This window comes from Anabrus simplex, chromosome 4, assembly GCF_040414725.1.
Source record: "Anabrus simplex isolate iqAnaSimp1 chromosome 4, ASM4041472v1, whole genome shotgun sequence".
NCBI lineage: Eukaryota > Metazoa > Arthropoda > Insecta > Orthoptera > Tettigoniidae > Anabrus > Anabrus simplex.
Window position 1 is genome coordinate 100,813,380 of NC_090268.1, and position 27,611 is coordinate 100,840,990.

Sequence of the window (27,611 nt, forward strand, 5' to 3'; positions counted from 1 at the left end):
AATGCTCAATTTTCGATACTACTGTTTCATGGAAGATACTTGAAGAAGATTAATTTCGTACCACAAAGCAATTTCACTCTCTTTTCCCAACCGAGCTGATTTTTTTCGTGTGGCTATTTCTAGCCAAGTGCAGCCCTTGTAAGGCAGACCCCCCGATGAGGGTGGGCGGTACCTGTCATGTGTAGGTAACTGCGTGCTATTGTGGTGGAGGATAGTGTTATATGTGGTGTGTGAGTTGCAGGGATGTTGAGGACAGCACAAACACCCAGCTCCCGGACCACTGAAATCAACCAATGAAGGTTAAAATTCCCGACCCGGCCGGGAATCTAACCCGGGACCCTTTGAACCGAAGGCCAGTACGCTGACCATTCAGCCAACGAGTCGGACAACCGAGCTGATGTGTGTTAACGTAGACTACTGTAATGTTCCTCGAAAATCGGTTTATGGAAATTTTAGGACGTTTTTAGTAATGAAATGGCGTATGGCTTTTAGTGCCGGGAGTGTCCGAGGACAAGTTCGGCTCTCCAGGTCCAGATCTTTCGATTTGATTCCCGTAGGTGACCTGCGCGTCGTGATGAGGATGAAATGTTGATGAAGGCAAGACATACACCCAGCCCCCGTGCCGGCGAAATTAACCAACGATGGTTAAAATTCTCGACCCTGCCGAGAATCGATCCCGGGACCCCTGTGACCAAAGGCCAGCACTCTAACCATTTAACCATGGATCCGGACGTTATCTCAATTGAAACATAAAAGAGGAGAGTACCTGTTGCAAAAACAAAAAATCTAAAACGTTATATTCATGAAATAGCGCTTCAAAGTGCTGGATATGTGACGTCACACGCATACTCTGTTACAAGATGGCGCTATGCTGACTCGCGTGCTCAGCTGGAGGTTAGCTGCAGCAGCGAAAACAATTTAATAAGCAGGTCTGCGAAACCCTCAGGATCCTCCGGCCGTTACAACAGTGACAGACTACCACCAATATTTTTTTTAAATGTCATTCATAATAATTGCTTTACGTCCCATTAATTACATTTACGGTTTTCGGAGAAGCCAAGGTGCCGTAATTCAGTCCCGCAGAAGTTCTTTTTCGTGCCAGTAAATCTACTGACACGAGGCTAACGTATTCGCGCACCACCAGACTGGGTCAGGATCGAACCTGCCAAGGTGGGGTCAGAACTTCAGCGCCTCAACCGTCTGAGTCACTCAGCCCGGCCTTTTAAAATTGCAAAGAACTTCCGTGCTACAAGAGGGTTGTTCAAAGAAATCATTGAATTGAACTGTTTCATTATCAAAATTAACATCATTTCAGGTTCAAATGCTGAATAACATGTTGTACTCCGCCAAGATTCCAGTTTATTCTTTTTACGTAAGTCTTTCAAGACGGCCATGCAGTCAAGAATTAACAAAAAAAGAAAAATTCAACTAAAAATAGCTGACACCCCTAAGCTACTAGAGCCTACAAAGCGACCGATGCTCAGCCCAAAGGCCTGCAGATTAGGAGGTGAGGCGGGGTCAGCGTAACGAATAATGTCGGCCGTTATTCTGGGCCTTCTAGACTGGAGTCGCTATCCTACAGTCAGATAGCTCCTCAATTGTTCTGACGTAGGCTGAGTGGACCTTGAACTGGCCCTCAGATCCAGGTTAAAATCCTTGATGTGACCGGGAATCGATGATGATGATGATGATGATGATGATGATGATGATTGATTGTTGTTTAAAGGGCCTAACAGGTAGGTCACCGTCCTTAATAGTACGAAGTGCAACGAAACGAAACGATAATTAAAACTTCAAAATGTATCTACTGACTAAAATGTAAAACGAATTATGATGAAAAATGACCATGAATCCAAAACAGTCAGTGGATCCAATTCGCAATGCCTTATTTTCTGAGATGATGCTTGTTATAAAACGGGGTCCAATGTCCAGGTCACCGGCCCCCCATAATAGTAGGCCTTACTAATCACTGGTAGAGCAAAACCATGGTGTTCTTCCTATAATGGTACTAATCGCAAGTAACGTAGACTCATGATGTTCCTCGCATGGAGGTACTAATCACAGGCAATGGAGACCCATGGTACGTCACACATAATGGGACCAATCGCAGGCAACTCAGATAGTGGGACTAATCACGAGCGCCGGTATTCCCGTTGTGTTCCTCACATAGTTCAGCTAATCTCAGGGAACGTACACTCTTGGTGCCGCTCACCTGGTGGTACTAATCATGGGCAATTCAAACCCACGGCGTATCAAACAATATGCTACCCCCACAGCAACACAGACCCATGGTGTTCCTCACATAATGGTACTACTCGCAAGCAACGCAGACCCATGGTATTCCTCACATAGTGATACTAATCACGGGCAACAGCAAAACACGTGGTGTTCCTCACATAGTGGTACTAATCAGAGGCTACGCAGACCCATTCTGAACACAGGGGAACCGACACATTCCAGCGCAGCGTACGGCACCTTTTCTCGCATGACAATTTCTGCGCAGCCGAGGGCCCACCCCCACCCCGAACCACCACCACGGTGAGATAAACACTATGGTACTAACCACAGGCAACGCCCAGACCCGTGATGGTGCTCACATAAGGGTACTGCTCTTAGTTAACGTAGATCCATGGTGTTCCTCACATGGTGATACTAATCGCAAGTTACTTCGACTCATGGTGTTCCTCATGTAATGGTACAGATCACAAGTAGTCTCATGTTTCTAATTTCATCATCCCTTGGTCGCGCCTTATAGTTACCTCAGGGGGTACCGTGGGTGTATTCTCCATCTGCGTCCCCCACTACAGGCGGTACCGGAAATCGAGACCCCAGTGATAGCGGTAGGTTGCTTCCCCTAGACCACAGGGCCGGGATAAATTACCTACTTTTTGAACATTGAATTTTCACGACCGCATTGTAATCGAAATCGACTTTCAACCTATTAGGTCGTGTTACGTTCATTTAGTAGACTACGTGTTGAAGAGATGTACAGAACAAAAATGGCCAACCGGACACCAGTGGGATCCGAACCCACAACCTCCAACATCTCTTCAACACGTACTAAATGTAAGTAAGTAAGTAAACTCGTGTCCTCATCCCGAGGTGGTGCAGCTCTTTTCAGGCACACCCCCAATGGAAGTGAGCTGCATGTACCATTTCAACCACATGCCAGCCCTCCTGCCATTCTTAAATTTCTGGCAGAACCGGGAATCGAACCCGGGCCCCCGAGAACGGCAGCTAATTACACTAACCGTTACCCTACGGAGGCGGACACTAAATGTACGTAACACGACCTAATAAATCGCGAACATGCGAATTTAATGGTGGTATATTTCTTTCTACAGGTAAGAAAATTGTCGCTGAAAACACAAAAATATAGCCTATAAGGTTTTTTAAGAGACACATCTACTTAAAAATATCTATCTCACCTATACATATTTAATAATTACAAAGATCCAAGACCCCTTACCTGTGGAGGCAGCGACGCGAGCATGCTGCGGCTGATCACGGGTCTTCATGATGTCCTCAGCAGCATGGTACTGGTGTGAACCGTGGTGTTGTATGGTGCTGGGCGTGCAGCCCATACCGGCTACCGCATCCCAACACCAGGGCGTGCAACAGGCCAGCTCGCCTGCCTACCACATCACACGACCACACCACGATTTGATTGCACCACCACAATTAACGCACTTTTAATTAAACGACGACCACAATCTCATTCCAGTCTTTAAATGAGATAATCACAAGAAACAAGTTTGTAGGGGTCGATACAGGAAAGACTTTTAAAAAAATTATCGTTTCGAATTTCAGAAGCGAGCACTCCACGAAAAGTTTACTAGAATGTGGAAGTTTAGTATATGATTAGTCGTTCAATGAAATCACTGTGAATGAAGGGCTCAACCTATGGTAATTTCCACAATAATTAATTTTTCAGTGCGAGGGGTAACACACTTATACACTTGACATAGAAACGAACACACGCAGAATGGAATACGATATTTTCAAACCACACGAATTTCAGGTGAATCTTAATTGAGCTAACAGACGCACATTCATTTAACGACAGCTGACTACAACATTATTATACTTAGTATCACAATTAAACACCCTGTTTCTTAAGACACGTACTTCCTGCTTTGAGGTGTAGAAAGTAGAGCGATACGATGAGAGTTTAGGAAAATATTTCGGCATAAAGTAGCTGTAAATAGGACTCCTGAACTTTTATGTATACACACAATTATAGCCTTGATAAGGAAGACGGATTTGCTGCAAGTCTTTCGAATTACACACAACCACAGAGCAATGCACAGTTAGAAATATGTTTGAATTTAAATTGACTTTTGTTATTATTGTTATTATAACGTGTATATAACGACACACATTAGGACATAAATCACGACAACAAAAATACCGCAATCTGTTTCCGAATTTATATGTTATATTCTCAAAACACGACGACAGAAATCACAACTACACACAGATTAAAATTATGAGGCCAGTGCCAGCACTTTCGACCATTAAAATATTTCCCTCGTTTTAGTACTAGTTGAGAGTTAATTGTTTGGTTCTCAAATTTATAGCGCACGTAATGCTAACACACACTCCGCATATGTTTGCGCGAGCCTTTGCATGCGATTACTGAATGTAGACTAGATGGCAATAGGTCAAGGACGTTTGTACCATACAACCTGAGCAGTATTCCAGCGGTGTGGGACTGCCGTTGGAGTGAACATGCCTTCACTAAGCCACGAGCTCAACTGTGGACGACGCTTGGGTTCTACTAGTCAATCAGTGCCCGCACTTTGACCTAGTAACTAATATTGTATGTGTTAAGATTCAGTCAAGGTATTAAGTTCATTTTGTTGAAGGTAATTCTACTACAAGTATGTAGCAAGTTTGAAGAGATCCTTGCTGCTCCAAATACCATATCCCCGCGGTACTGAACACTCTCCCACTCTGACGCCGGCTGCCACTCCTCCTCTTGGTACACCTTCCTCATAGGCTCACTTCATGACGCGCTCCGTTCGCCTTCACTCATTCTACCGCTCCCTGAAAGCAAGAAAAACAAATGTTACGAACTGTAATTTACAACAATTGGGCACTAAAGCACCGGTGTAACGTATATTACACGTGCAAAGGGCGACCAACTGTTGAAAGAAGGAATGAGGAACAAGACAGTCAAAAGAGGGGAATATTTCACAATTTTGCTATATTTATAGCTGTAATTTTTAAACGACAAAAATTGTAACATTTTTCATAAGCATTGTGCTGCCAGCTCTCTCTTCCCTGAACAAGAGGTCATTTTACTAAAGTAATAACATAAAATAGCCTGTCTGTTAGGTCATCAGCCCAGAGGCTGTTTGGATTCTCAAATGACACCACCAAAGGCCATGCGGTTAAGGAGAAACCGCAGCAACCGAAGACGGCGCCAAGATGAACCGTACTAGGCAAGATGAGGAGTGATGTAGTTTGCCATTGCTTTCCTCACTGGAACAGAAAGTGCTATTGCAGCACGACTGAACCTACCAATCAGATGCAATGTCATGCTCCGAATGTCATTACTCAGCACCACCCATATGCCAGCAGCCACCAAATTGCCACAGTTATGAATGAGCCTGGGACTTCGGTGGAAGATACACCTTACTCTGGCCCGTGCCAAGAGATGGATGCAAAGTACTGCGGGGAAGAAAAAAAAAATCATTCATCTTTGTTGTACAATTTCTTTTCCAGTCTGTGGGTTGAAGACCCTTCATCCGTGAGAAACAGTAAACGTCTTGCAAAGTTTACAAAACGCCTTGTGGACGTTACTTCGATCAGGAGATAAGTATGTCGTTTTAATTTCCCACTTTTCATTATATCCACATACACGTTTTTTTTCTCCTTTTGCCTTCTCGGGTTTAAATGATGGCTTTCTCTTTTGTGACGAAGTGTAAGTACAATCATCACTATCTGACGCCGAAAAACCATTTCAAAAACCACAAATATTTAAAGAACTCCAGTCAATACAACACGTCTATGTTGATGTGCTTCGTGCTCGAGAATGGCCGCACACGCCAGTTCACGGACGAGCGTTAACTCGGAAGCCGAACCGTTGCGGGGCAAATTATATCAAGCGCGGGACATTTAAAAATATACCTTAAAATGTAGGATGGTTGAATACCCTACGCCTGCCAAAATAAAAATTCGGGCCCCTCAAATGAAGTGTAAAATCTATAACTAATATATATTTAATTACAGCAGGTAGAATGCAGTGCAATATATTGCCAAGTTACACAAAGAAAGGGTTTATACGTTACTGTATTGTAAATCTCAACGTCACAATGTTGTAACCCATAATGTCACATGGACTAACGGCCCACAGCCGCGAAGCCCTTGTCGGCATGGGTGTAACGTATATTATATCAGTTTAATTGGTTTCATGTTTCAGTAACTACAGAACTATACTCTGTAACTGATACGGAAGCCTCAGTTATAATCATTTATTCAATTGCAACACCAAAACGTATACGAATAGCATTAAATCATAAAAGGTTCAAATAAAGTTTGAAAAATATTAAACCGCATAACTGATAAGCCCAATCTATTATTAAGTTCGTGCAGAGATATCTCGTTTGAAAATGAGTAGATTAAATGTTACTACACCAACATTATACGTTTCTGTCGAATAAATGTGTGACAAAAGTTAAATGTTGAGCAAAAAATATGTTAAGCAAAATTTGTGCATAGTACGATCTCAAGTGTGCTGAACATGAAGAAAGTAGGAACGTGTAGCGGTGTTGCGGAATATGGCAAGGGCTGTGTTACACTAAACGCAATCAATTATAATGACTGCTGCTAGATTTAACTAAAAGACAATTCCTCTACGTACAAATTGTAAAAAAGAATTATTTCGATTGATTTTACAAAATCGCCCGATCATTTCCGTGCAGAATGGCATTAAGCTAAATATATGTTAGCTTGTGAGGAGTCTGCGGGGCCCCGTAAAGGTCAGCGCCCACCTGCATTGCACGCCGTAACGTTAGGACCCTGCACCAAAGTGACAAAATATAGACAGAAAAATATGAAGATACACAAATAAAGCCGTACAAAATTCTAGTAATTTTTCATCTTTTGATATCGTGAACATAGCAACAGGATCTCCAGTTTCATGTGAAAGAATGATATTTGAACGAATTATTCCATACACAAATCAAATAAAGTAAAAAATTCAAAACTACACAACTACAATTAAAGAGAACGTTCTAATTTAATTTCATGATGCCACCTCGTTTAAACTGAATTGCCAAGTTCCTCGAAATTATTCGGGTCGCATAGACTTGCATACATGTTTGATTTCTATCCAATGCAAGCAGGATTGCCTTATACGTGTCTGTAATAAGCCTGACCTCCTGTCAAACGAAACCACTAGCCTCCGGCCTGAATACCAAATAACGCTCAGAGCTCAGCGCTATTGCTCGTAGATTCTATATCGATTTCTGCTTGAATTTTTCCGTTAACAGGCCATTATCTACCTTTTATCATTGGAATCTAATTTAGAATCACAGAAATTTAAATGCATGATTATCGTGTCTATCCATTAGCATTCCCAAGGTTGTCAACTGGTTGTAATAGCTAGTTGTCGTAATAACTATACATTCGAAGGGAAAGCTGCAGGAAGGGGAGGGGGTGAATGAAAGAGGAAGAAATAAAACCCTCAAATGCAACCAATCTCAGCCAAGATCTAAGATCTAAGTTCACTATTCTGGCAACAGAAAGACAAGCAAAAACTGATCTCGTAAATATAAATCGAATTCAAAGAAATGCATTCTAGTGAACTCAGGACATGCAGTAACGTTTATATATATATTTGAGGGAAGGTAGACAAAAGTTACCGGCTCTTGAACCAGTGTTGCCACGCAGTGGCGGGGATAGAGTGCTCGGTCAGGCAGCGCAGCGACCATGGTTAGTGGTAAGAGTAATAATAATAATAATAATAATAATAATAATAATAATAATAATAATAATAATAATAATAATAATAATAATAATAATAATTTCGTGTGGCTATTTCTATCCGGGTTCAGGGTGGGCGGCATCTGCCATGTGTAGGTAACTGCGCGTTATTGTGGTGGAGGATAGTGTTGTGTGTGGTGTGTGAGTTGCAGGGATGTTGGGGACAGCACAAACACCCAGCCCCCGAGCCACTGGAATTAACCAATGAAGGTTAAAATCCCTAACCCGGCCGGAAATCGAACCCGGGATCCTCTGAACAGAAGGCCAGTACGCTGACCATTCAGCCAACGAGTCGAACAGTGGTAAGCGTAAGGAATGTTTAGTTTACGAGTGGAGTCCTGTTTGAGAGCATATCAGTAGTGTTGCATTCCTACACTTGTTGTTAAACGTTATTTGTATTAGTGTGGTGACATATTATTAGGCAACGGATATTTCTACTTGATACATTTCTCCCAAAGAAGAAATGGAACACCAGAACCGTTTGCAAATTTCTACGTCATTCCCGTGTTGCTGCAATGCCTTCGAGACAACACATAACCAAGTTATCCAGAAAATGACGAGAAACAGAATCTGTTTTAAATGAAAAAAGAGAGAACCACGATTTCAAAGTTTGTATCGAGAAAGATGGATATCATTTTCAACAGCTGATTTGAAGAAAGGTAAGATGTACATTAACTTTCAAATTCACTCAACTTTTAACTAACAATTTAGGCCTACCGTAATGAATCACATAAAACATTCCCTTGAAAAGGAGAAATTCTAAACATCCACCTTAGTCATTACAAATCATATCTATTAAATTTTAGAAGATTATGATGAAAATTTGGTACATGTTTTGGCCTTCATTAGTCCTCCTTCAGCCACAAACCAAAAGGCCTAATGAAGGCCGAAACATGTAACTATTTTTAAAAATCACAGCTATGGATGAGACTGGGACTGGATGGAAGCTACACTTTGCTCTGGCCTGAAGAGACAGATGCAGGAGTACTGCATCCATCAAGAAATGACAGTAGGTGGAACGTAAGAACATACCATCAAAAACCTTTTTCAATGCAAAGGTCCCTTTCGGTACGCATTCCAGCAATGTTTAATACATTACGTATCAACAACAACCTAGATCTCTTCGTAACGTTTCCTTCCTTCTGTCATGATATTTATAATATAACTTAAATTTCCTTGTTCTTTCCCGTTCTGCTTCTGTATTTACTGTAAATGTATTTTTCTTTGTTAATATCGTTGTTTATGTAAATATGTATTATATAGAATTGTACAGTTTTCATTGTGTATATTTGTGTCCTTTGTAAATATTTATATATCTTTAATTTTAGATTCATATCTATTGTACATAGCTCAGATCGTTGTAATTCGGCGTTATGCTGTTGCTGATCCTGAATAAATAAATAAATAAATAAATAAATAAATAAATAAATAAATAAATAAATAAATAAATAAATAAATAAATAAATAAATAAATAAATAAATAAATAAATAATGTTATTTGCTTTACGTCCCACTAACTACTTTTACGGTTTTCGGAGACGCCGAAGTGCCGGAATTTAGTCCCGCAGCAGTTCTTTAACGTGCCAGTAAATCTACCGATACGAGGCTGACGTATTTGAGCACCTTCAAATACTACCGGGCTGAGCCAGGATCGAACCTGCCAAGTTGGGGTCAGAAGGCCAGCGCCTCAACCGTCTGAGCCACTCGGCCCGGCAATAAATAAATAAATTAATTAATTAAGACAGAGTTACTTGGATGCCCATCATATGGCTACACTGCGTCATGTAGGCGAATCAAGTCGACTGCTTTAATTGCAAGCCCTTAACTAAGCACAATAATGTTTGAGCATCATGAAGTGTTCATCTTAATTTCATTTAAATTAAAAAAACTCAGTACAAAATTCAATATTTTACGTTACAAGGGCAAGCATGTCTTGCGTATTCATTTAGAAATTGATCCCAACTCTTATGTAGAATCTTACTTTCGACCTTTGTAAATAAATGAGTAATGTCTGGGCCCGGCTGAGTGGCAGCTCACACGGCATAACACTGGCCTTTTGAGCCCTAGTTGACGAGTCCGATCCCGCCTCAGTGCAGTTGTATTTGAAGGTGCTCAAATATGTCAGTCCCGTGACGGTAGATTTACCAGGACGTAAAACAACTCGTCAGTGTCTCCGAAGACCGTTCAAGTAGTTCGTGGAGCATAAAAATAGTAGCATCGTGATTATTTATTATACTATTTCAGAATTTAATCACTTTATTACCAGGCTGCGTAACTTAATAATCGATTCAATATTCTGTATGCAACATTATGCGAAAAAATTTAAACTCAACTGTTCCAAATTTGACTCCTAAATACGACATTCGCGTTTCGGTAGATTGCTGACATATTAAATATTCCCTGTTATGGGCACATTTCTCGCGTCACCCTGCCATCTCTTAAAATCGTTTCCACTCGAAACTACGTTTTTTTTAAAATTTGCTAATTGCTTTACGTAGCACCGACACAGATAGGTCTTATGGCGACGATGGGACAGGAACGGCCTAGGAATGGGAAGGAAGCGGCCGTGGCCTTAATTAAGGTACAGCCCCAGCAATTGCCTGGTGTGGAAATGGGAAACCACTGAAAACCATCTTCAGGGCTGCCGACAGTAGGGATGTGAGCTCACAGCTGCGCGCTCCTAACCGCACGGCCAACTCGCCCGGTAAACTACGTTTTATTATTATTATTATTATTATTATTATTATTATTATTATTATTATTATTATTATTATGTACATAGGCTACATACAAACATCATCATTATAGACCGTTATGTCTTTGAGCGTTCCGTCTGCAAGCCTCTGTGAATTTACTAAACGTCGCCACAGTCCTCTATTTGCAACTAGTGCTGTGGCCTCATTTAGTTCTATCCCTCTTATCTTTAAATCGTTAGAAACCGAGTCTAACCATCGTCGTCTTGGTCTCCCTCTACTTCCCTTACCCTCCATAACAGAGTCCATTATTCTCCTAGGTAACCTATCTTCCTCCATTTGCCTCACATGACCCCACAACCGAAGCCGGGTTATGTGTACAGCTTTATCCATCGAGTTCATTCCTAACTTAGCCTTTATCTCATCATTCCGAGTACCCTCCTGCCATTGTTCCCACCTGTTTGTACCAGCAATCATTCTCGTTACTTTCATGTCTGTTACTTCTAAATTATGACTATGATATCTTCCCGTAAAGCTATTATTATTATTATTATTATTATTATTATTATTATTATTATTATTATTATTATTATTATTATTATTATTATTAAATTAATTATGCACGATGACAGCCCTACATGGACGAGGGCTTTCATCCATAAAGAGTAATGATAGTTCAGCTGCATTCCTATAAAACTAGAGTAAGAGTATACGCACAATAATATTCCGGTACACTGGTTACGAATGATCTTTCCTCTCCACTCTCTACTCTGGTGTCGAGGTTCGAATCCCAGGGAATTCAGGTAGGTCTTTTCCCGGCTGACTCGAATTATGCCCGACTGGTGGCCATGGTCGTCAAGGTGTCATATCTCTATGGTTTGACGCCGTGGTTAACTGGTTCGAGCCCCGTTGGTGGAAAAAAATTCACCGTCAGAATGATGGCCGGCAGGGTAGGAGGGGTGGTGGTAAGCCTATACAACTTCTAATCACGAGATTGCGTACCAAAAGCCTGTATACAATTCCAAACCTCTCTCTAGTGTTTATGCAGAGTGAGAGCATATGACGCTGTTGATGGTGATTCATCCGTCGGATGGATACGTTAATCCTTGACTAGACCCTTTGGCGTTACTCGACAGGGGTAGGCTATGTGCTGACACCGGGTTTCACGTTCTCTCTACCTAATTATCGTCTTCATGCCACACCAGACGCGCCGCGCGTCGAATTGAAAGACACGCACCAAGCAAGCCGAATATGTCCTCGGACACTCCCGGCACTAATAGCAATAAATAAATAAATAAATAAATAAATAAATAAATAAATAAATAAATAAATAAATAAATAAATAAATAAATAAATAAAAGAACATATACAAGTCTAAATCCCTCTACTTGAATCTTAGACACTCCAACACCGTAGTAAGACCATCTGTACTGTACGCCTCAGAATGCCTAAATATGACCCGGAAAGGACAACTCAGAAAACTAGAACTGAAGGAACGAAAGATCCTCAGAAGGATTATGCGTCCCATTAAAGAAGGAGATGGGTAAAGAATCAGGCACAAAAAGGAACTATACAGTAACATAGAGAGCATTACAAGAGCTATGAGGAAAAGAAGACTAATGTTCTATGGTCAAATAGTCAGGATGGACAGCCAGAGACTTACTTCAAGTGTCTTCAACACTGTATCTAGATGACAAGCAACAAATGCCGAAGGGACGAATTTACTTCGGAAAGACCTACAATACCTAAACATTGATCACATTGACATTTACAACCGAGATAAGTTCAGGAAGTTAATCAAGACATCTGACTCTCTCCAGTCACTAACAGCTAAATTACTGCGTCCAGGAGTAGGGGTAAAATGTATTCAAGAAAGAAAAGACATCCATAGCGGTAGAATGAAGGAATACTGGGCTAAGAGGAAGAAAAATGCTCATCAGAGTTAAAAACAACGTGGTCCATTGTAGGCCTAAACGAAGAAGATGAAATAAATAAATAAATAAATAAATAAATAAATAAATAAATAAATAAATAAATAAATAAATAAATAAATAAATAAATAAACTCAAGATGACCTGCGTAACCAATAATAATAATAATAATAATAATAATAATAATAATAATAATAATAATAATAATAATAATAATAATAATAATAATAATAAGGCACGTGGCCTCCGCAAAGGCCTGGTGCAGATTTTTCGGGTTGACACCTTTTCGTGACCTGCACGTCTATGAGGATGGGGCCCTAGCCGTGATGAGTTCTAATGCTGAAGACGGCGAAAACACACACTCACACACTCTCTCTCTCTCTCTCTCTCTCTCAGCGCCCGAGCCATCGGAATTAACCAAGTAAGGTTAAAATTCTCCAGCCGTTCGGGAATCAAACCCGAGACTCCATTGACCAAAGGCCAGCATGCTAACCATTTAGCCATGGAGCCGGACATACATCATGATGTGAGGTATAGACAGTTGCCATGAAGGCGCCTTTTAAAGAGAGTTTAGAAGATTGTGCATACTCCAACCTCCTCTCACTCAGATGAAGGTAAGATCGTGAGTCACTCAACGGACTAAACCCAGGATTGCTGGGAAAGAGAACAACAGGCACACTGTTCCTTAATCATATGCCATGCTCAGTGCTCTACGCCAGTCAGACTCGCCTCTGAACAACCTTTCATTAAGTTGAAAGTAGCAGACATTCGAGAATACAACACTTGCAGTAAATGCGTGTCTCGTGACCGCATGTAGAGGTTGATGAATTTACTCTGGCAAGGCAATCAATTGAACTCTCTTTATATTGCTTGTTAGTTGGTTTTCAGATAGAGACTGATATTCTTACTTTCCCCATGAAAACAGAAGTGAACACTTTCTTTTTGTTAGCGGTTTAATGTCGCATCGGTGGATTTTTTGGCGACGATGGGATGGGAAAAGATTTGGACTGGTAAAGAAACGGCCATGGTCATCGCCAGCATTTGCCTCGAGTGAAAACAGTAAACCACAGAAGACTATATTCAGGGCTGCCGATGGTGGGGGTGGACACAGAGTTGAATGGCTAACAGTTGAAGGTAAGCCGGCAAAGGGACGAGCAAAAATGCGATGGTAAGCTAGAGGCATTTTGAAAGATCTGGGGAATCACATATTAAGATACGAAACAGCGGGTATTGTAGGAGAGCAACCAGAAATGCCGAATGTTAAGTAGCCTACCTGATTTTCCCGAAAGTTTCAGTAACCTACTCATGTTGTTATAAATGTGGGCGAAAAATAATACTAATAAATAGACTTGGTATAACGATTTTAAACAGGGAACAACAGCTTAGTAGTACTTCTACAAAGAAGAAGAAGAATAAGAAGAAGAAGAAGAAGAAGAAGAAATGCCTGGTTTTAGATCTGGAGTAACAGAAAACCATTTGCAGGAGCCCCATCGGCAGGGCTCGAACCCACGATGTCTCAAATGCAAACTCCCAGCTACACACAGCTACAGCGAACTCTGGTAATATAAACTGTAGAAGAATTTAGAATTAGCCTCAATTCTTGAGCACCAGTGTATATAAAACATCATTTTACAGAAAACGAAACAGCTACCATTAATGTTTCTGACGTTACCCCACTGAGTGGCTCAGGCGATTGAGGCGCTGGCCTTCTGACCCCTACTGTGCAGGTTCGATTCCGCCTCAGTCCTGTGGTATTTGAAGTTCAAATACGTCAGCCTCGAGTCGGTAGACTTACTGGCACTTAAAGGAACTCCTGCGGGACTACATTCTGGCACCTAGGCGTCTCCGGAAACCGTAAAAGTAGTCAGTGGGACTTGAGAAACATTTAGTATTATTATTATTATTATTATTATTATTGTTATCTTTCTTAACCCGTTTACCCTCCAGGGTTGGCATTTCCCTCGGATTCAGCGAGGTTTCCCACCTCTACCGTTTCAAGGGCAGTGTCCTGGAGCGTGAGACTTTGGGTCGGGGGATACATCTGGGGAGAAGGGCCAGTAACTCGCCCAGGTGGCCTCACCTGCTATGCTGAACAGGGGCTTTGTGGAGGGATGGAAAGGTTGGAAGGGACAAGGGACAAGCAACTAAGAGGCCGTGGTCTTAAGTTAGGTACCATCCCGGCATTTGCGTGGATGAGAAGTAAGAAACCACGGAAAACCATTTCGAGGATGGCAGAGGTGGGAATAGAACCTCCCTCTACTTAGTTGACCTCCTGAGGCTGAGTGGACCCCATTCGTACCACTTTTCAAATTTCGAGGCAGAGCCGGGAATCGAACCCGGGCCTCCGGAGATGGCAGGTAATCACACTAACCACTACACCGCAGAGGCGGATATTATTATTATTATTATTATTATTATTATTATTATTATTATTATTATTATTATTATTATTATTATTATTAACGTTCACCCTCTTTCTGTATTTCTCTTGCATTAATCAAACTACGATTACAATGAACACAGGAAATTCTGTAACAATTTTAATCCATCAGATATCTCAATAGAGGAAAGAGCATAACGCTCTTAACTCATAAAAATATGAAAGCTTCCGCTCGCTACACGACAAGAACGAGCCGGTATAATGTACGCAGCGGATAATATTTGGCAGGTAACATGGAATTGTGAATATTATCCTTCTCAATATGCTATCCCAGCATCAGTGATATATCGCTATTCAAAAGGAAATTTCACATTTGTATTCAGGATATTTTCATCTAAAGGACAAAAGAGTGGATGCGTAATTATGTTTAACCAGAGGGTTTTAATTTAACATAGAGTATCTGAACCTATCAGATATGTAACTTCTCTGTGAAAGCGTTCTGTGGTGTGCCTGTACTTCTTGCAGTCCATTACACTCATAAATTAGTGCCACAAGCAATTCCGGGACGTTGTACCTGTAGCAGGACTTCTGAGCCTAAGAACTAGGTCATAGGTCTGGAATATTTCACGTTATCTGTTTAATATTAATCCTTAATTCACTCCAGAGTGTCACACATCCTGTATGGGTCGTGTCGTTTTAAGCTTGCATACAGAAGGTAGCGGTTATGAACGACATCAACAGTAACCATAACGTTCTTTTCTTCTTTTCAGACAAGATAAATGCTGGAATAAAAATTAAATCCACGGTCATTTCCTTCCGAGTTAAAGTTCTTTCCGCCACCCATACCCTATATAATTTAATGCGACGTTAAACCACTAGTAAATAAAACAAAGAACACTGAGTATTAAAAATAATATAATGCTCTTACTGCTTTTACGTTCCACTAATTTTACTGTTTATGGAGACCCTGAGGTGCCAGAATTTTGTACTTCAGGAGCTCTTGTAAGTACCGGTAAATCTACCAATTATTGTTTTAAGAGGAAGTACAACTAGGCAACCATCCTTTAACACTAATGACAGGGGAGAAATGGAAGGGATCCGGCACTTTGAAAAATGAAGGTATCGGTCAAAGGAAGATAAGGGCCACGAAGGGCATGAACATTAAAGACTCTCTAGGCCTCGAATTCTCTAATACCGTCGGGATCGGAAAGGAAACAAGACTTGACCAAGGGAGGTTACCTACACCAGGCTGACGTTCTTGAACACTTTCAAATACCACACGACTAGGCAAGGTGCGAACCCACCAACTACAACTCAGAAAGCCAGCGCTGTACCATCTCAGCCACTCAGCCGATGCACAAAGAATTAAATGTTTCAACACCATCTTGAAGATTTTTAAGTGATCACGCAAAGAATATCACGAAGCGAAGATCGAGGAATACTACTAATGCTACTAGCCTATTAATAACATTAATGGAGCATAATAAATCTCGGGAAAATGTAATAAACGTACGTTACCATTCTGACGATCACTAAGATGTTTCCTCAACGAAACTCAACACTGGACTGATGGAGGATTGCCATTAGCTGTGTCTCAAGCACGGTACTACGTAAGACAAGGACACTCGTAGCTGGCATATGGTTGGTGGATTTAATAAGTGAAACTAACTGATTGGCCTAGTTCTGACATTTTCGGCAGCAGCTGATCTTGGAACTTTCTTTAAAAACAATCAGAATGTTGCTATCAATATCCATCTTCTGAAGCAGTTACAACATACTCCTACGTACCGTTGTCTAGCTATAGATGATGATTTTAATAACAGATTACATCCATGTGCGCCGACTTCGAGTAATTATTAGGGAAGCATGATCAACATGAACAAGGGCGTGTGAAATTATGAATAACCTTTAATGCAAACATTCCTATATATGAACTATATTCACAATCAAACAGTAAAACAGAACAATAATACAAAGTAGAAGTTGTTTACCGGGCGAGTTAGCCGTGCGGTTAAGGCGGGCGCAGCTGTGAGCTCGTATCCGCGAGATAGTGGGTTCGAAACCTACTGTCAGCAGCCCTGAATATGGTTTTCTGTGGTTTCCCACGGCTGCTTCCTCCCCACTCCTAGCCCTTTCCTGTCCCATCGTCGCCATAAGACCTATCTGTGTCGGTGCGACGTAAAGCAAATTGTACCCCCCCCCCAAAAAAATAGTAGAAATGGTTTCTCAAGAACATTTTCTGAATGAATCTCATGTACGAAGTTTTCAATGAAATGAAATTGCGTATGACTTTTAGTGCCGGGGGTGTCCGAAGACAAGTTCGGCTCGCCAGGTGCAGGTCTTTTGATTTGACTTCCGTAGGTGACCTGCGCGTCGTGATGAGGATGAAATGATGATGAAGACGGCACATACACCCAGTCCCCGTGCCAGCGAAATTAACCAATTAAGGTTAAAATTCCCGACTCTGCCAGGAATCGAACCCGGGACCCCGGTGACCAAAGGCCAGCACGCTAACCATTTAGCCATGGAGCCGGACGAAGTTTTCAATGATATTCACAAATAAATAAAGAAATAGAACTTGATTAACAAATACATATTCTGATGGAATGTCATATGTACAGAGTTATCAAAAATAACCACAAGTAAACAGAAAAAGTAGAACACGCTTCACAAATAAATGTCTTATTACTGTGTATTGTTCGTTTCATGTTATTAATTGTGTAAAGCTCTGCCACCTGAACAGGTTCCATTACGGAATATAGTTCTAAAATCGTCTGCCACCTTCAGAGCTAACGCATTAGGAGCCTCCCTGCGTATATGCCGAACTCCACGTTTCAGTGTAAAGGGACTTAATATCATGGATGAGTCGAGGGGGGGGGGGTTACACTCTGCCCAGTAAGATCATTTGGGGGGGGGGGGAAGCACCTTGCCACACCCCCCGAAGTCGCTAAATTTTTGTGTTTTGTGTTTTGTTTTTTTGTTTTTTTGTTATTTGCTTTACGTCGCACCGACGCAGATATGTCTTATGGCGGCGATGGGATAGGAGAGGCCTATGAATGGGAAGGAAGCGGCCGTGGCCTTAATTAAGGTACAGCCCCAGCATTTGCCTGATGTGAAAATGGGAAACCACGGAAAACCATCTTCAGGGCTGCCGACAGTGGAGTTCGAACCCACTATCTCAATTACCGGATACTGGCCGCACTTAAGCGACTGGAGCTATCGAGCTCGGTCCCCAAAGTCGGCGCCACTGATTACATCAAAGAAACTTGCGTTGACAACGATGCGCGCTAAAATGTATGACTTGAAATTACAAACAATAAACCATCTCCGAACAGACCATAGGGGAGTGGAAGATATAGGCTTCCATTATCTGTAACCTTAGCACAAGATGGGACAAAGTGGTCACATAAAAGAAATGAAATCGTGGGTCACGACCCTTTACCGAAATTCTCGTTTCTAATTTCCTCTACTTCCTCCGAAAATCAACACCACGTCCTTCTCAGTGGACCGAACAGCCCTTTACTGACTCAACTAGGTAGCCCCAAGACATAGAGGTCGACGTTAATTAGGAACTAATATTTAGAGGCTCCATGAAGAAAATAAGAAGGAGAAGCCTCAAGGTATACATACCATCTCAGTCACACCAACACACAACCTCCCACTTTGTTAACCCTCCCAGCCTCACCAACCACTCCCTCCCACCCAAACAAAATTCATTATAGTAGTATATGGAAAACCTACGCTTGATCCAATGCAGACTTCCACTACTACCACCAAATTTGAACTGATACTGACTTCATTCGTCAACCAAATGAGACCACTGGTTAAGAAGACAGAAGAGACAAATACGGCTGTAGTAGAAAATGCACAAAATAAAATAAGACAAGCACTAGACTTCCTGAGAACATGGATGACCTCCTACCGGACTGGGAGAACAATTTAGGTCTAATTAACAGTGATAGCCGCAGTCTTACAAAGGAGTGTTTGATTTGTTATCTAGGAGGATATATAATACGCAACGTATCCAAGGTCACAAAATGTCATAAATGTGTCAGCCTGCTTCGCGGAAAGCCTACAGAAGAAATACTTGCCGCTGCCCTCGCATTTATTAAAGACTATAGCAATAAATACAGTAGTGACAACACTTTCCTCACCCATCCTTCAAGAGCAGTTCATAATGTGTTCGTGCAAGTTGAAAGTGTAGTGGAACAAAAACTGTCCTGTGAACATAGTCTATGCGGCGATATATTTTACGAGTGTTTGGACAGTTTGCACAGTATCACTAGGCCTATTAATTCGAAAGAATTTGGATGCTGCGATGCCCATATTGCGGACATCATCCATAAACTTGTGTTATATTATATGAAGTGTCGATTTTATTTTGTAACAAGACAGATGAGAAACGAATTGAAATCTTCTAAGACCACAAAGTCTACCCGAAAGCTATCTAAACTATCTGACAACTAACTTCTGAAATGATAAGAAAAAGCATAAAACTTGGCATACAACAATAGTCTTTTATTCGTATGCTGACTTGTAAGCTGAAGCTCACTTAATACTGGAAGAGCGGCCTAGCGGAGGAGCCGATGTACCAGGGGAGAGATCACACTTCTACCTTCTACTCGCTATGGTACTTGTTAACATTGCACGTAATACTTGAGGTCCCATGGCTTTGATTACGATATCAACTGCCACGTTTGCTTTTTACATGATTTGAAATTACTCTTCAATTTTACGGGCTAAATGGAAAGAAAATATTCACACAGGGTCAACTGACAATTTTCCTATTAAGAGTGATGCATTTTCGCTACAAGTTGTTTAACGTCGCTAGGTGAGGGAAGGAAACAGCCGTGTCCTTAATTAAGGGACAGCCCCAGCATTTTCTTGGTGCGAGAATGGGAAACCACGCAAAACCATCTTCAGGGCTGCCGACAGTGAGGTTCGAACCCACTATATCCCGAATACCGCATACTGGCCGCAGTTAAGCGACTGTAGCTATCGAACTCCATAGAGTGACGCAATAGATGAGGTATGCATTCCCTTCGAACTGTCAAGAAAGAGAACGTCCATGAAGGGAACCAGAAAATACGCGAATAATATGGTGGAAATTGTCAACAGAACTGTTGATGTAAAAAGGGAAAAGCTATCATATAAAGTACGTTGGATAAATGCACTGACGTTTTTCAGAGAGAAAGCGAACAAGTCAGAGAGCAGATTAAGATCATAATGATAACATTTAGTTGAATCGCTGCGGGTTATAAAGTTCAAATAGACAGGTTTTATAATATAGGCCTATAATAACTGAAGGGAACGTACAGGAGGATACACACACTGACCTTACAAAATTGAATTAACAGACAGATGAGACGTGCTTGGCAAGAACAAGTCTTTGATACGAGTCTGGTATTGCTAGTTCTATTTGCGCATAGAATATTTTAACTACAGGATATAACAAAGATGGCAGAATAAATACTGACGTTTAGTTTTAAAGAGCTAATATTATGTACAGGTGACATCGGATCTCAGAGGAAATTTGACATGCACCATTAGATATTGAAGATGATGATGTATCTTGTTTAAAGGGGCCTAACATCCAGGTCATCGGCCCCGAATGGTACGAGATGGAATGAAATGGCGTGATCATTATTTAAAGTGTATCCACTGAGTATAATTTAAAACAAACTAGCAGTTTCCCGCTGGCTCCGCCCGCAATGTACAAAGTATGGTGTTGTTCGTTACTATCCTCACGGATGTATTTGCAAAGTTTCGAGTTAATAAAATAAAGCACATGATCTGCTGCTGTGGTAATACAGTGTAATAGTGTCAACGAAACACGTGAAAATACATCACACAAAGAAATTGAATTAAACGTTCCTTGGAACAATACTACTCGCCGAACTGTTAAAAAGTCCTTCAAAGATCTTCGTCATGGAGACAAAGGTACTCATAACTTTTCTCAGAATCTACCCATTTAAGTAGTTATTAGCTCAAAAGAAAGCGCTTGATCCACTGAGTATTTTTAGACCAAAACGAACTGCGAACCTCAATTAGAACGAAAGATATGATTGCTTCAAAGAGACAAAAAATTGAAAAGAAAATCAAATAATTTGAGGAAGGCGGAAGTTAAGTGATTTATAGTACCTGATGACAAATCTGTGCATGAAGGCCTTTCAGTTAAAAAAAAAGAATGAAGGAAATCGACCAGATAGAATGGCCGGACTGACTGACTTTAGTTTTCATCATTTTTTAAATATATAGATTATGATGAAAAATGATTATGAAATTAAAATAATAATTATATCTAATTCGCAATGCCTTATTTTCTTATAAAATGATAGATTACAATGGAATTGCCTTGAAATACAGTGATATATTTATCATACAAGTTAGAAGTTAAAATGACACATTAACGCAAACTAAAATAGAGTCAATGGCATAAAAACGCAGTTAACAATAAAATAAAAACTAATAGAAAATTTACTTTTATGCAAGATAAAAAAGGCCACAATCCCGCATAAAACAGATGACGAGGTCTGCTGACTGCTCGTCATCTCGAAGGATGAAGGAGACGCTACTCGGAAGTTTTAGACTACGGCGCAGATCGGCCCGGTCAACGCATTCCGTAAGGATGTGTATCACGGTAAGATAATTAGATATTAAGGGCAGTTTTATTAACTAACAATGTGTTGAAGAGAAGTAACGAAGCTTTAATTAAGGTTTTAAAATGAGGGGAATCGTTTCCTATACCACCTAGTATCGAACGAGGTCGGAAAGAGAGAAAACCCGGAAAATCTCAACTGTTTTAGAAGAAGACGTGCAATTTAAAAAAAAATCGTATTCACTGCACGTACAGTAATTTACTTCGATATCCTTATACAATGTAAAATGCCGTAGCGAAGCACAGGTACATTTACTAGTATATACTTAAAGAACAATTACTCTTTTGCCTTAGTTCACAGAGAGCTTTCCTTAGAATATTGTAGAATATCTGTATTTTTAAGAACCGAATCCTTGATTAAATGGTCAGCGTCAGTCACGACCTTTTGTTTAGAGTGTCCTGGGTTCGATTTCCGATCGGGTGGTGGATTTTATCCGCTTCACATTAATTCTTCTGGATCGGCGACTGGTGTTAGTGTTTGTCTCTCTTCATTTACACACAATACACCTCACTACCAATCGCCGTACAAACAATTCCGCCACCTCGGCGTCTACAAAAACAGTAAAATTAGCCTATGGGTTGCAAACCCAATAGCGGTAATAACGTTTCTCCATATGAAGTTGGTATGAGGAAGGGCCTCCGGCCATATAACCAGGCCAAATCTTCGGGTACGACACAGTTTGCACCCACGACCCCACGAGGGTGTGGGAAAAGCAGCTGGTGAAAAATAATATAGAGATTTTAGATCATTCTTTTTCCACATGGCTGAGTTACTAACGTAGGATAATAACTGTGCAGTATTGCATCTTGTTCGTCCTCATTCCTCACTGTACAGATCAATCTGTAAGCCTCGCCTTTTCTTCCAAATGTGGGAACTATCGCACCGACTTCGTCGCCTCCTTGGGAATGTGACAGGAGAGACAAAACCATTAAAGGGAAAGAAAATCTGCTGTACATTCCAAAGACTTTACATTCCAAGCCAATCAGTCGTCCTACCTATTGTTATCCAACATTTAAAAATATTATGAAATGTTATTCCTCCGTATCCACAATAAAAGATTTCTCTTCTGTAATTTGCCGAGTTTAATTAGCGGTAATTGGCTTCGTGATTAATAGTGCCTCCTTCAGAGGGAGTGACAAAAAGGAGAATGAAATTCCGTAAACGAGCACGATCCTTGAGTTTATGCGAAGTTTAAGTCCTCGTAACAACGTGACCAAATTGCATAATTACAGTAAGATCGTTCTTATTTAAACACCGGAATTGATGACTTTCTCTATCAAGATGATTTCACAACACAAAGATCTACCAGGAAAAGCTCGAAGATGTCTATCTGAGTCGGTAATGGCATACAGGTTCACCAAAAGGACGTGGTTCGACGCCCTGACGGTAAGACAATAAATTTTAAAATCCTGTAGTGCTACTGATAAACATTCACTACTCGTGCATTAGACCTTAGTAAAGTTGGACCTAGCTTGGCGGGACAATGTGCAGACCAAGAAAATGTTATTGAGGGACCTGTAGTATCAGTGTACAAAGAGAGTTCATAGATAATCCTTGTACACTGCTACCAAGCGTTGCGCTACATGTAGGCTATGAGTATACTAAATTACAGATCATCGGTTTTTTTTTTTTTTATGATCCCACCGACACAGATAGGTTTTTTTTGCCAGGGGCTTTACGTCGCACCGACACAGATAGGTCTTATGGCGACGATGGGATAGGAAAGGCCTAGGAGTTGGAAGGAAGCGGCCGTGGCCTTAATTAAGGTACAGCCCCAGCATTTGCCTGGTGTGAAAATGGGAAACCACGGAAAACCATCTTCAGGGCTGCCGATAGTGGGATTCGAACCTACTATCTCCCGGGTGCAAGCTCACAGATAGGTCTTATGGCGACAATGGGATAGGAAAAGCCTAGGAATGGGAAGGAAGTGGCCGTGGCGTTAATTAAGGTACAGACCCAGCAATTTTGCCTGGCGTGAAAAAGGGAAACCACGGAAAACCATCTTCAGGGATGCCGACAGTAGGGTTCGAACCCACTATCTCCCGGATGCAAGCTTACAGCTGCGCGCCCCTAACCGCACGGCCACCTCGTCCGGTGTTTGAGACGTCTGAAACAATTCGCGTTTCAGTCATCAATGATCTTCATTTAGGTGGCAGGTGGCAGATTCCCTATCAAATGTTTACCTAGCTTTTCCTGAAACATTTTCAAAGAACTTGGAAACTAATCGAACATTTGTCTTGATAATTTATTCCAATCCGTTACTCTTCGTCCTCTGTATTCTTGAATTCGAACTTTATCTTCATATTATGATCTTTCCCACTTTTAAAAACTCAAGTTTATTCGTCCATTAATGTCATTCCACGTCATCTCTCCACTGACAACTCGAAACTTACCACACAGTCGAGCATCTCGTCACTTAGTCCCAAGTCTTCCCAGCCCAAAGTTTTCAATTTTCGTAATACTACTCGTTTGCGGGAAATCACCCAGAACAAATCGTGCTGTTTCCCATTGAATTGTTTCCAGTTTTCGTATCAAGTAGTCCTGGGCCCTGTTTCATAAAACATATTTCACTAATATTATTATTAAAAACTGAAGCCTCCGTGGCTCAGGTGGCAGCGCGCCGGCCTCTCACCGCTGGATACCGTGGTTCGATACCGGTCACTCCATGCGAGATTTGTGCTGGACAAAGTGGAGGCAGGACATGTTTTTCTCCGGGTACTCCGGGTTTCTCTGTCATCTTTCATTCCAGCAACACTCTCCATTAACATTTCATCTGTCAGTCATTTAGCATTGCCCCAGAGGAGTGCGACAAGCTTCGGCAGCCGGCACATTTTCTATCCCCGCCGCTAGATGGGGGCTTCATTCATTCCATTCCTCATCCGGTCAGATGACTGGAAACAGTCTGTGGATTTTCATGATTAGTACAACCCCATGGCACTACAGGCCTTGAAGGGCCTTGGCCTACCAAGCGACCGCTGCTCATTCCGAAAGCCTGCACATTACGAGGTGTCGTGTGGTCAGCACGACGAATCCTCTCGGCCGTTATTCGTGGCTTTCTAGAGCGGGGCCGCTATCTCGTCGTCAGATAGCTCCTCAATTCTAATCACGTAGGCTGAGTGAACCTCGAACCAGCCCTCAGGTCTAGGTAAAAAATCATTGACCTGGCTGGGATTCGAATCCGGGGCCTCCGTGTAAGAGGCAAGCACGCTACCCCTGCACCACGGGGCCGACTTCATTAGTACAAATCAATAACATTGACTAATAATATTGGTATTATGTTTCATAAAGTTATTAGCTAATAATATTAGTAATTAGTTCATGAGTCAAAATAATTAGTAGATGTTCCTAATCTTCTTCTTCTTTGCCTACCTCTTTTCCCACACTTATGAGGTCGCGGGTGCGAACTGCGTCGCAAATGTGGATTTGTCCCTGTTTTACGGCCGGATGCCCTTCCTGCCGCCAACCCTATATGGAGGGATGTAATCACTATTGCGTGTTTCTGTTGTGGTTGGTAGTGTAGTGTGTTGTATGAATATGAAGACTAGAGTTTTGGGACGGACGCAAACACCCAGTCCCCGAGCCAGAAGAATTAATAAGAAGCGATTAAAATCCCCGATCCGGCCGAGAATCGAATCCAGGACCCTCTGAACTGAAGGCCAGTACGCTGACCATTAAGTCAACGAGTCGGGCTAGTAGATGTTCCTAATAATGTTAGTAAATTATCTCAAAAACAACATGACTAATAAAACTTACTCATATTATTGGGATTGTTCCCATTAGTGTATTTTGACTCATGATTCATATTATTAGTAGACCTAAAACCAAGGTGAGTGGTATTTTGATATTTTGACATAATATGGTGAGGATGAATGAAGTGGTTGACTCTGATTTTAATAGTAACTTTCAGGCCAAGAAGAGCCTATACTGGCTGGTATGGAACAAACATATGAATACAATGATATATTTAGGTTAGATTACAGAACATTTGAATATGTGCATGTAGCTTGTGAAGACGTCTAGACAACTACATGGCTCCTGAAACGAAAGACAATCATTTGGTGGAAGAGGATATTTAGGAGGGCGAGGAAGTTCCAGTTCAGGCCCAATAAAATCTGCAGTTACTTTACGACCACTTTGCTTGAACGGACTTTGTGATGACTGAATAAAAATTAAATAAAAGAAAAAGAGTAGTGCTTTTTTTTTTAGGCTTGTGGATGAGCCATAACAAAGTTTCCTTCATCATTTACTATATAACAATCATTGTTTACAAAGTAAAAGTTAGGAGTGTACCGCTCTTCTTCTCCCAGCTTCTCAATGCCACTTGTGAGCGGAATGATATTCAATTTTCAACGAATTTTTTATTTTACAACACCTCAGGCTCCAGTTTACGAACTTCAAGTTGGAGCTTTCTTTCCTTCAGATAATCTGTTTCTTTAGCCGTTTGTAGTCAAGCACTAGCCTACTGCAAGGAACAAACACAAACTAAGAACATACAACAACCGATTCTAACCACCAACTGATTGTTTGTTTGTTTATTTGTTTTTCCAACCCTTGTCCCGTTTCTCTACGGGGTCGGGTATGAGGTGGCGGGTTTTTATGACCGGATGCCCTTCCTAACGTCAACCTTATCAGTTGAGTTAATGAGATGAATTGAATGACGTGATATATGATAATAGGAAGGGAGAGAGTTAAACCCGGTGCCGGCATGTAGCCTACTCCTATCGAATTGCACCAAGGCTTAACGTCTCCATCCGACGGACGAATCACGATCAACAGCGCCATATACCCTCACTCTATATGAGTACTGCGGAGAGATTTGAAATTTAATCCAGGCTTTTGGCACGCAATCTAGTGATTAGAAATTGTATACCACCAATTCCCCTACCCTACCGGCCAACATTTTGATGGTGAAAAACTTTCGACCAACGGGACTCGAACCGGCTAACCTCAGCGTCAGACTGTTTAGACTTCAACGCCTTAACGATTATGAACACCAGGCGTGCTAATTGTATCAGCTGACTAATGAACTAATATTATGAGTGAAGCCATTTTATTAGTCAGGTATAAATCTTAGTGAAACAGAATTTGGTTAACTAATAATTATTTTTATGAGTGCTAATATTATTAGGTAATACTATTAGTTTTATGAATCAGGCCTCTGGTAAGGGTCCCATACACTGGAACCATACTCTAACTGCGGTCTTAGATATCAGAGACTTATTGTATATGCCCTCTCATTTACATCCTTACTACAACCCATAAAGGGTACTCTCATAACCATGCGAAAGGAAATGTTTCTTAACAACCTCGTTGATACGATTACCGTTTTGAAGATCATTCCTTATATTAACACCTAGGTACTTACTGTGTTGCCCACGAGGTACTATCATCCTATTAGTAGAATAATTAAAACTGAGAGGACTTCTATTCTTCGTAAAACTTGGACTCAAACTTGACTTTTCATCCCATTTACATTCATACCATTGTCTGCTGTCCATCTTACTACACTGTTAAGTTCCCCTGCAGTCGCTCACAATCCTGCAACTCATTCACTACTCCATACAGCACAGCATCATCCGCAAATAGCCTTCTCTGTGATTCCAGTTCTTTATTCATATCATTGTTATATATAAGAAAATGAAGGTCCAATTACACTGCCCTGCGGGACTCCCCACCTCTTAATCATTACAGGATCAGATAACGCGTCACCTACTCTAATTCTCTGAGTTCTATTTTCCAGAAATATTACCACCCATTCAACCACTCTACTGGCTAGTCCAATAGCCTCATTTTCGTCAATTACATCCCGGTACAGCCGGCCCCGTGGTGTAGGGGTAGCGTGCCTGCCTCTTAGCCGGAGATCCCGGGTTCGATTCCCAGTCAGGTCAGGGATTTTTACCTGGATATGAGGGCTCATTCGAGGTCCACCCAGCCTACATGATTAGAATTGAGGAGC

At 41.3% G+C, this 27,611-nt stretch overlaps 1 protein-coding gene across 4 annotated transcripts in view; it reads right to left on the reverse strand.

The window, feature by feature from the left end:
• The window catches only part of LOC136871659 (high affinity cAMP-specific and IBMX-insensitive 3',5'-cyclic phosphodiesterase 8), a 1,461,726-nt gene that overhangs the window by 865,291 nt on the left and 568,824 nt on the right, over positions 1 to 27,611 (reverse strand). For 2 of the 4 annotated variants that reach the window (XM_068227181.1, XM_068227177.1), the window contains exon 2: positions 3,470 to 5,049. In XM_068227181.1, coding sequence (XP_068083282.1) covers positions 3,470 to 3,584 — 115 coding nt within the window. In that variant the 5' untranslated portion in view covers positions 3,585 to 5,049. Of the gene's footprint in view, positions 1 to 3,469; positions 5,050 to 16,514; positions 16,552 to 27,611 lie in introns of those variants that run through there. The other 2 variants (XM_068227178.1, XM_068227179.1) reach the window with 2 other exon arrangements.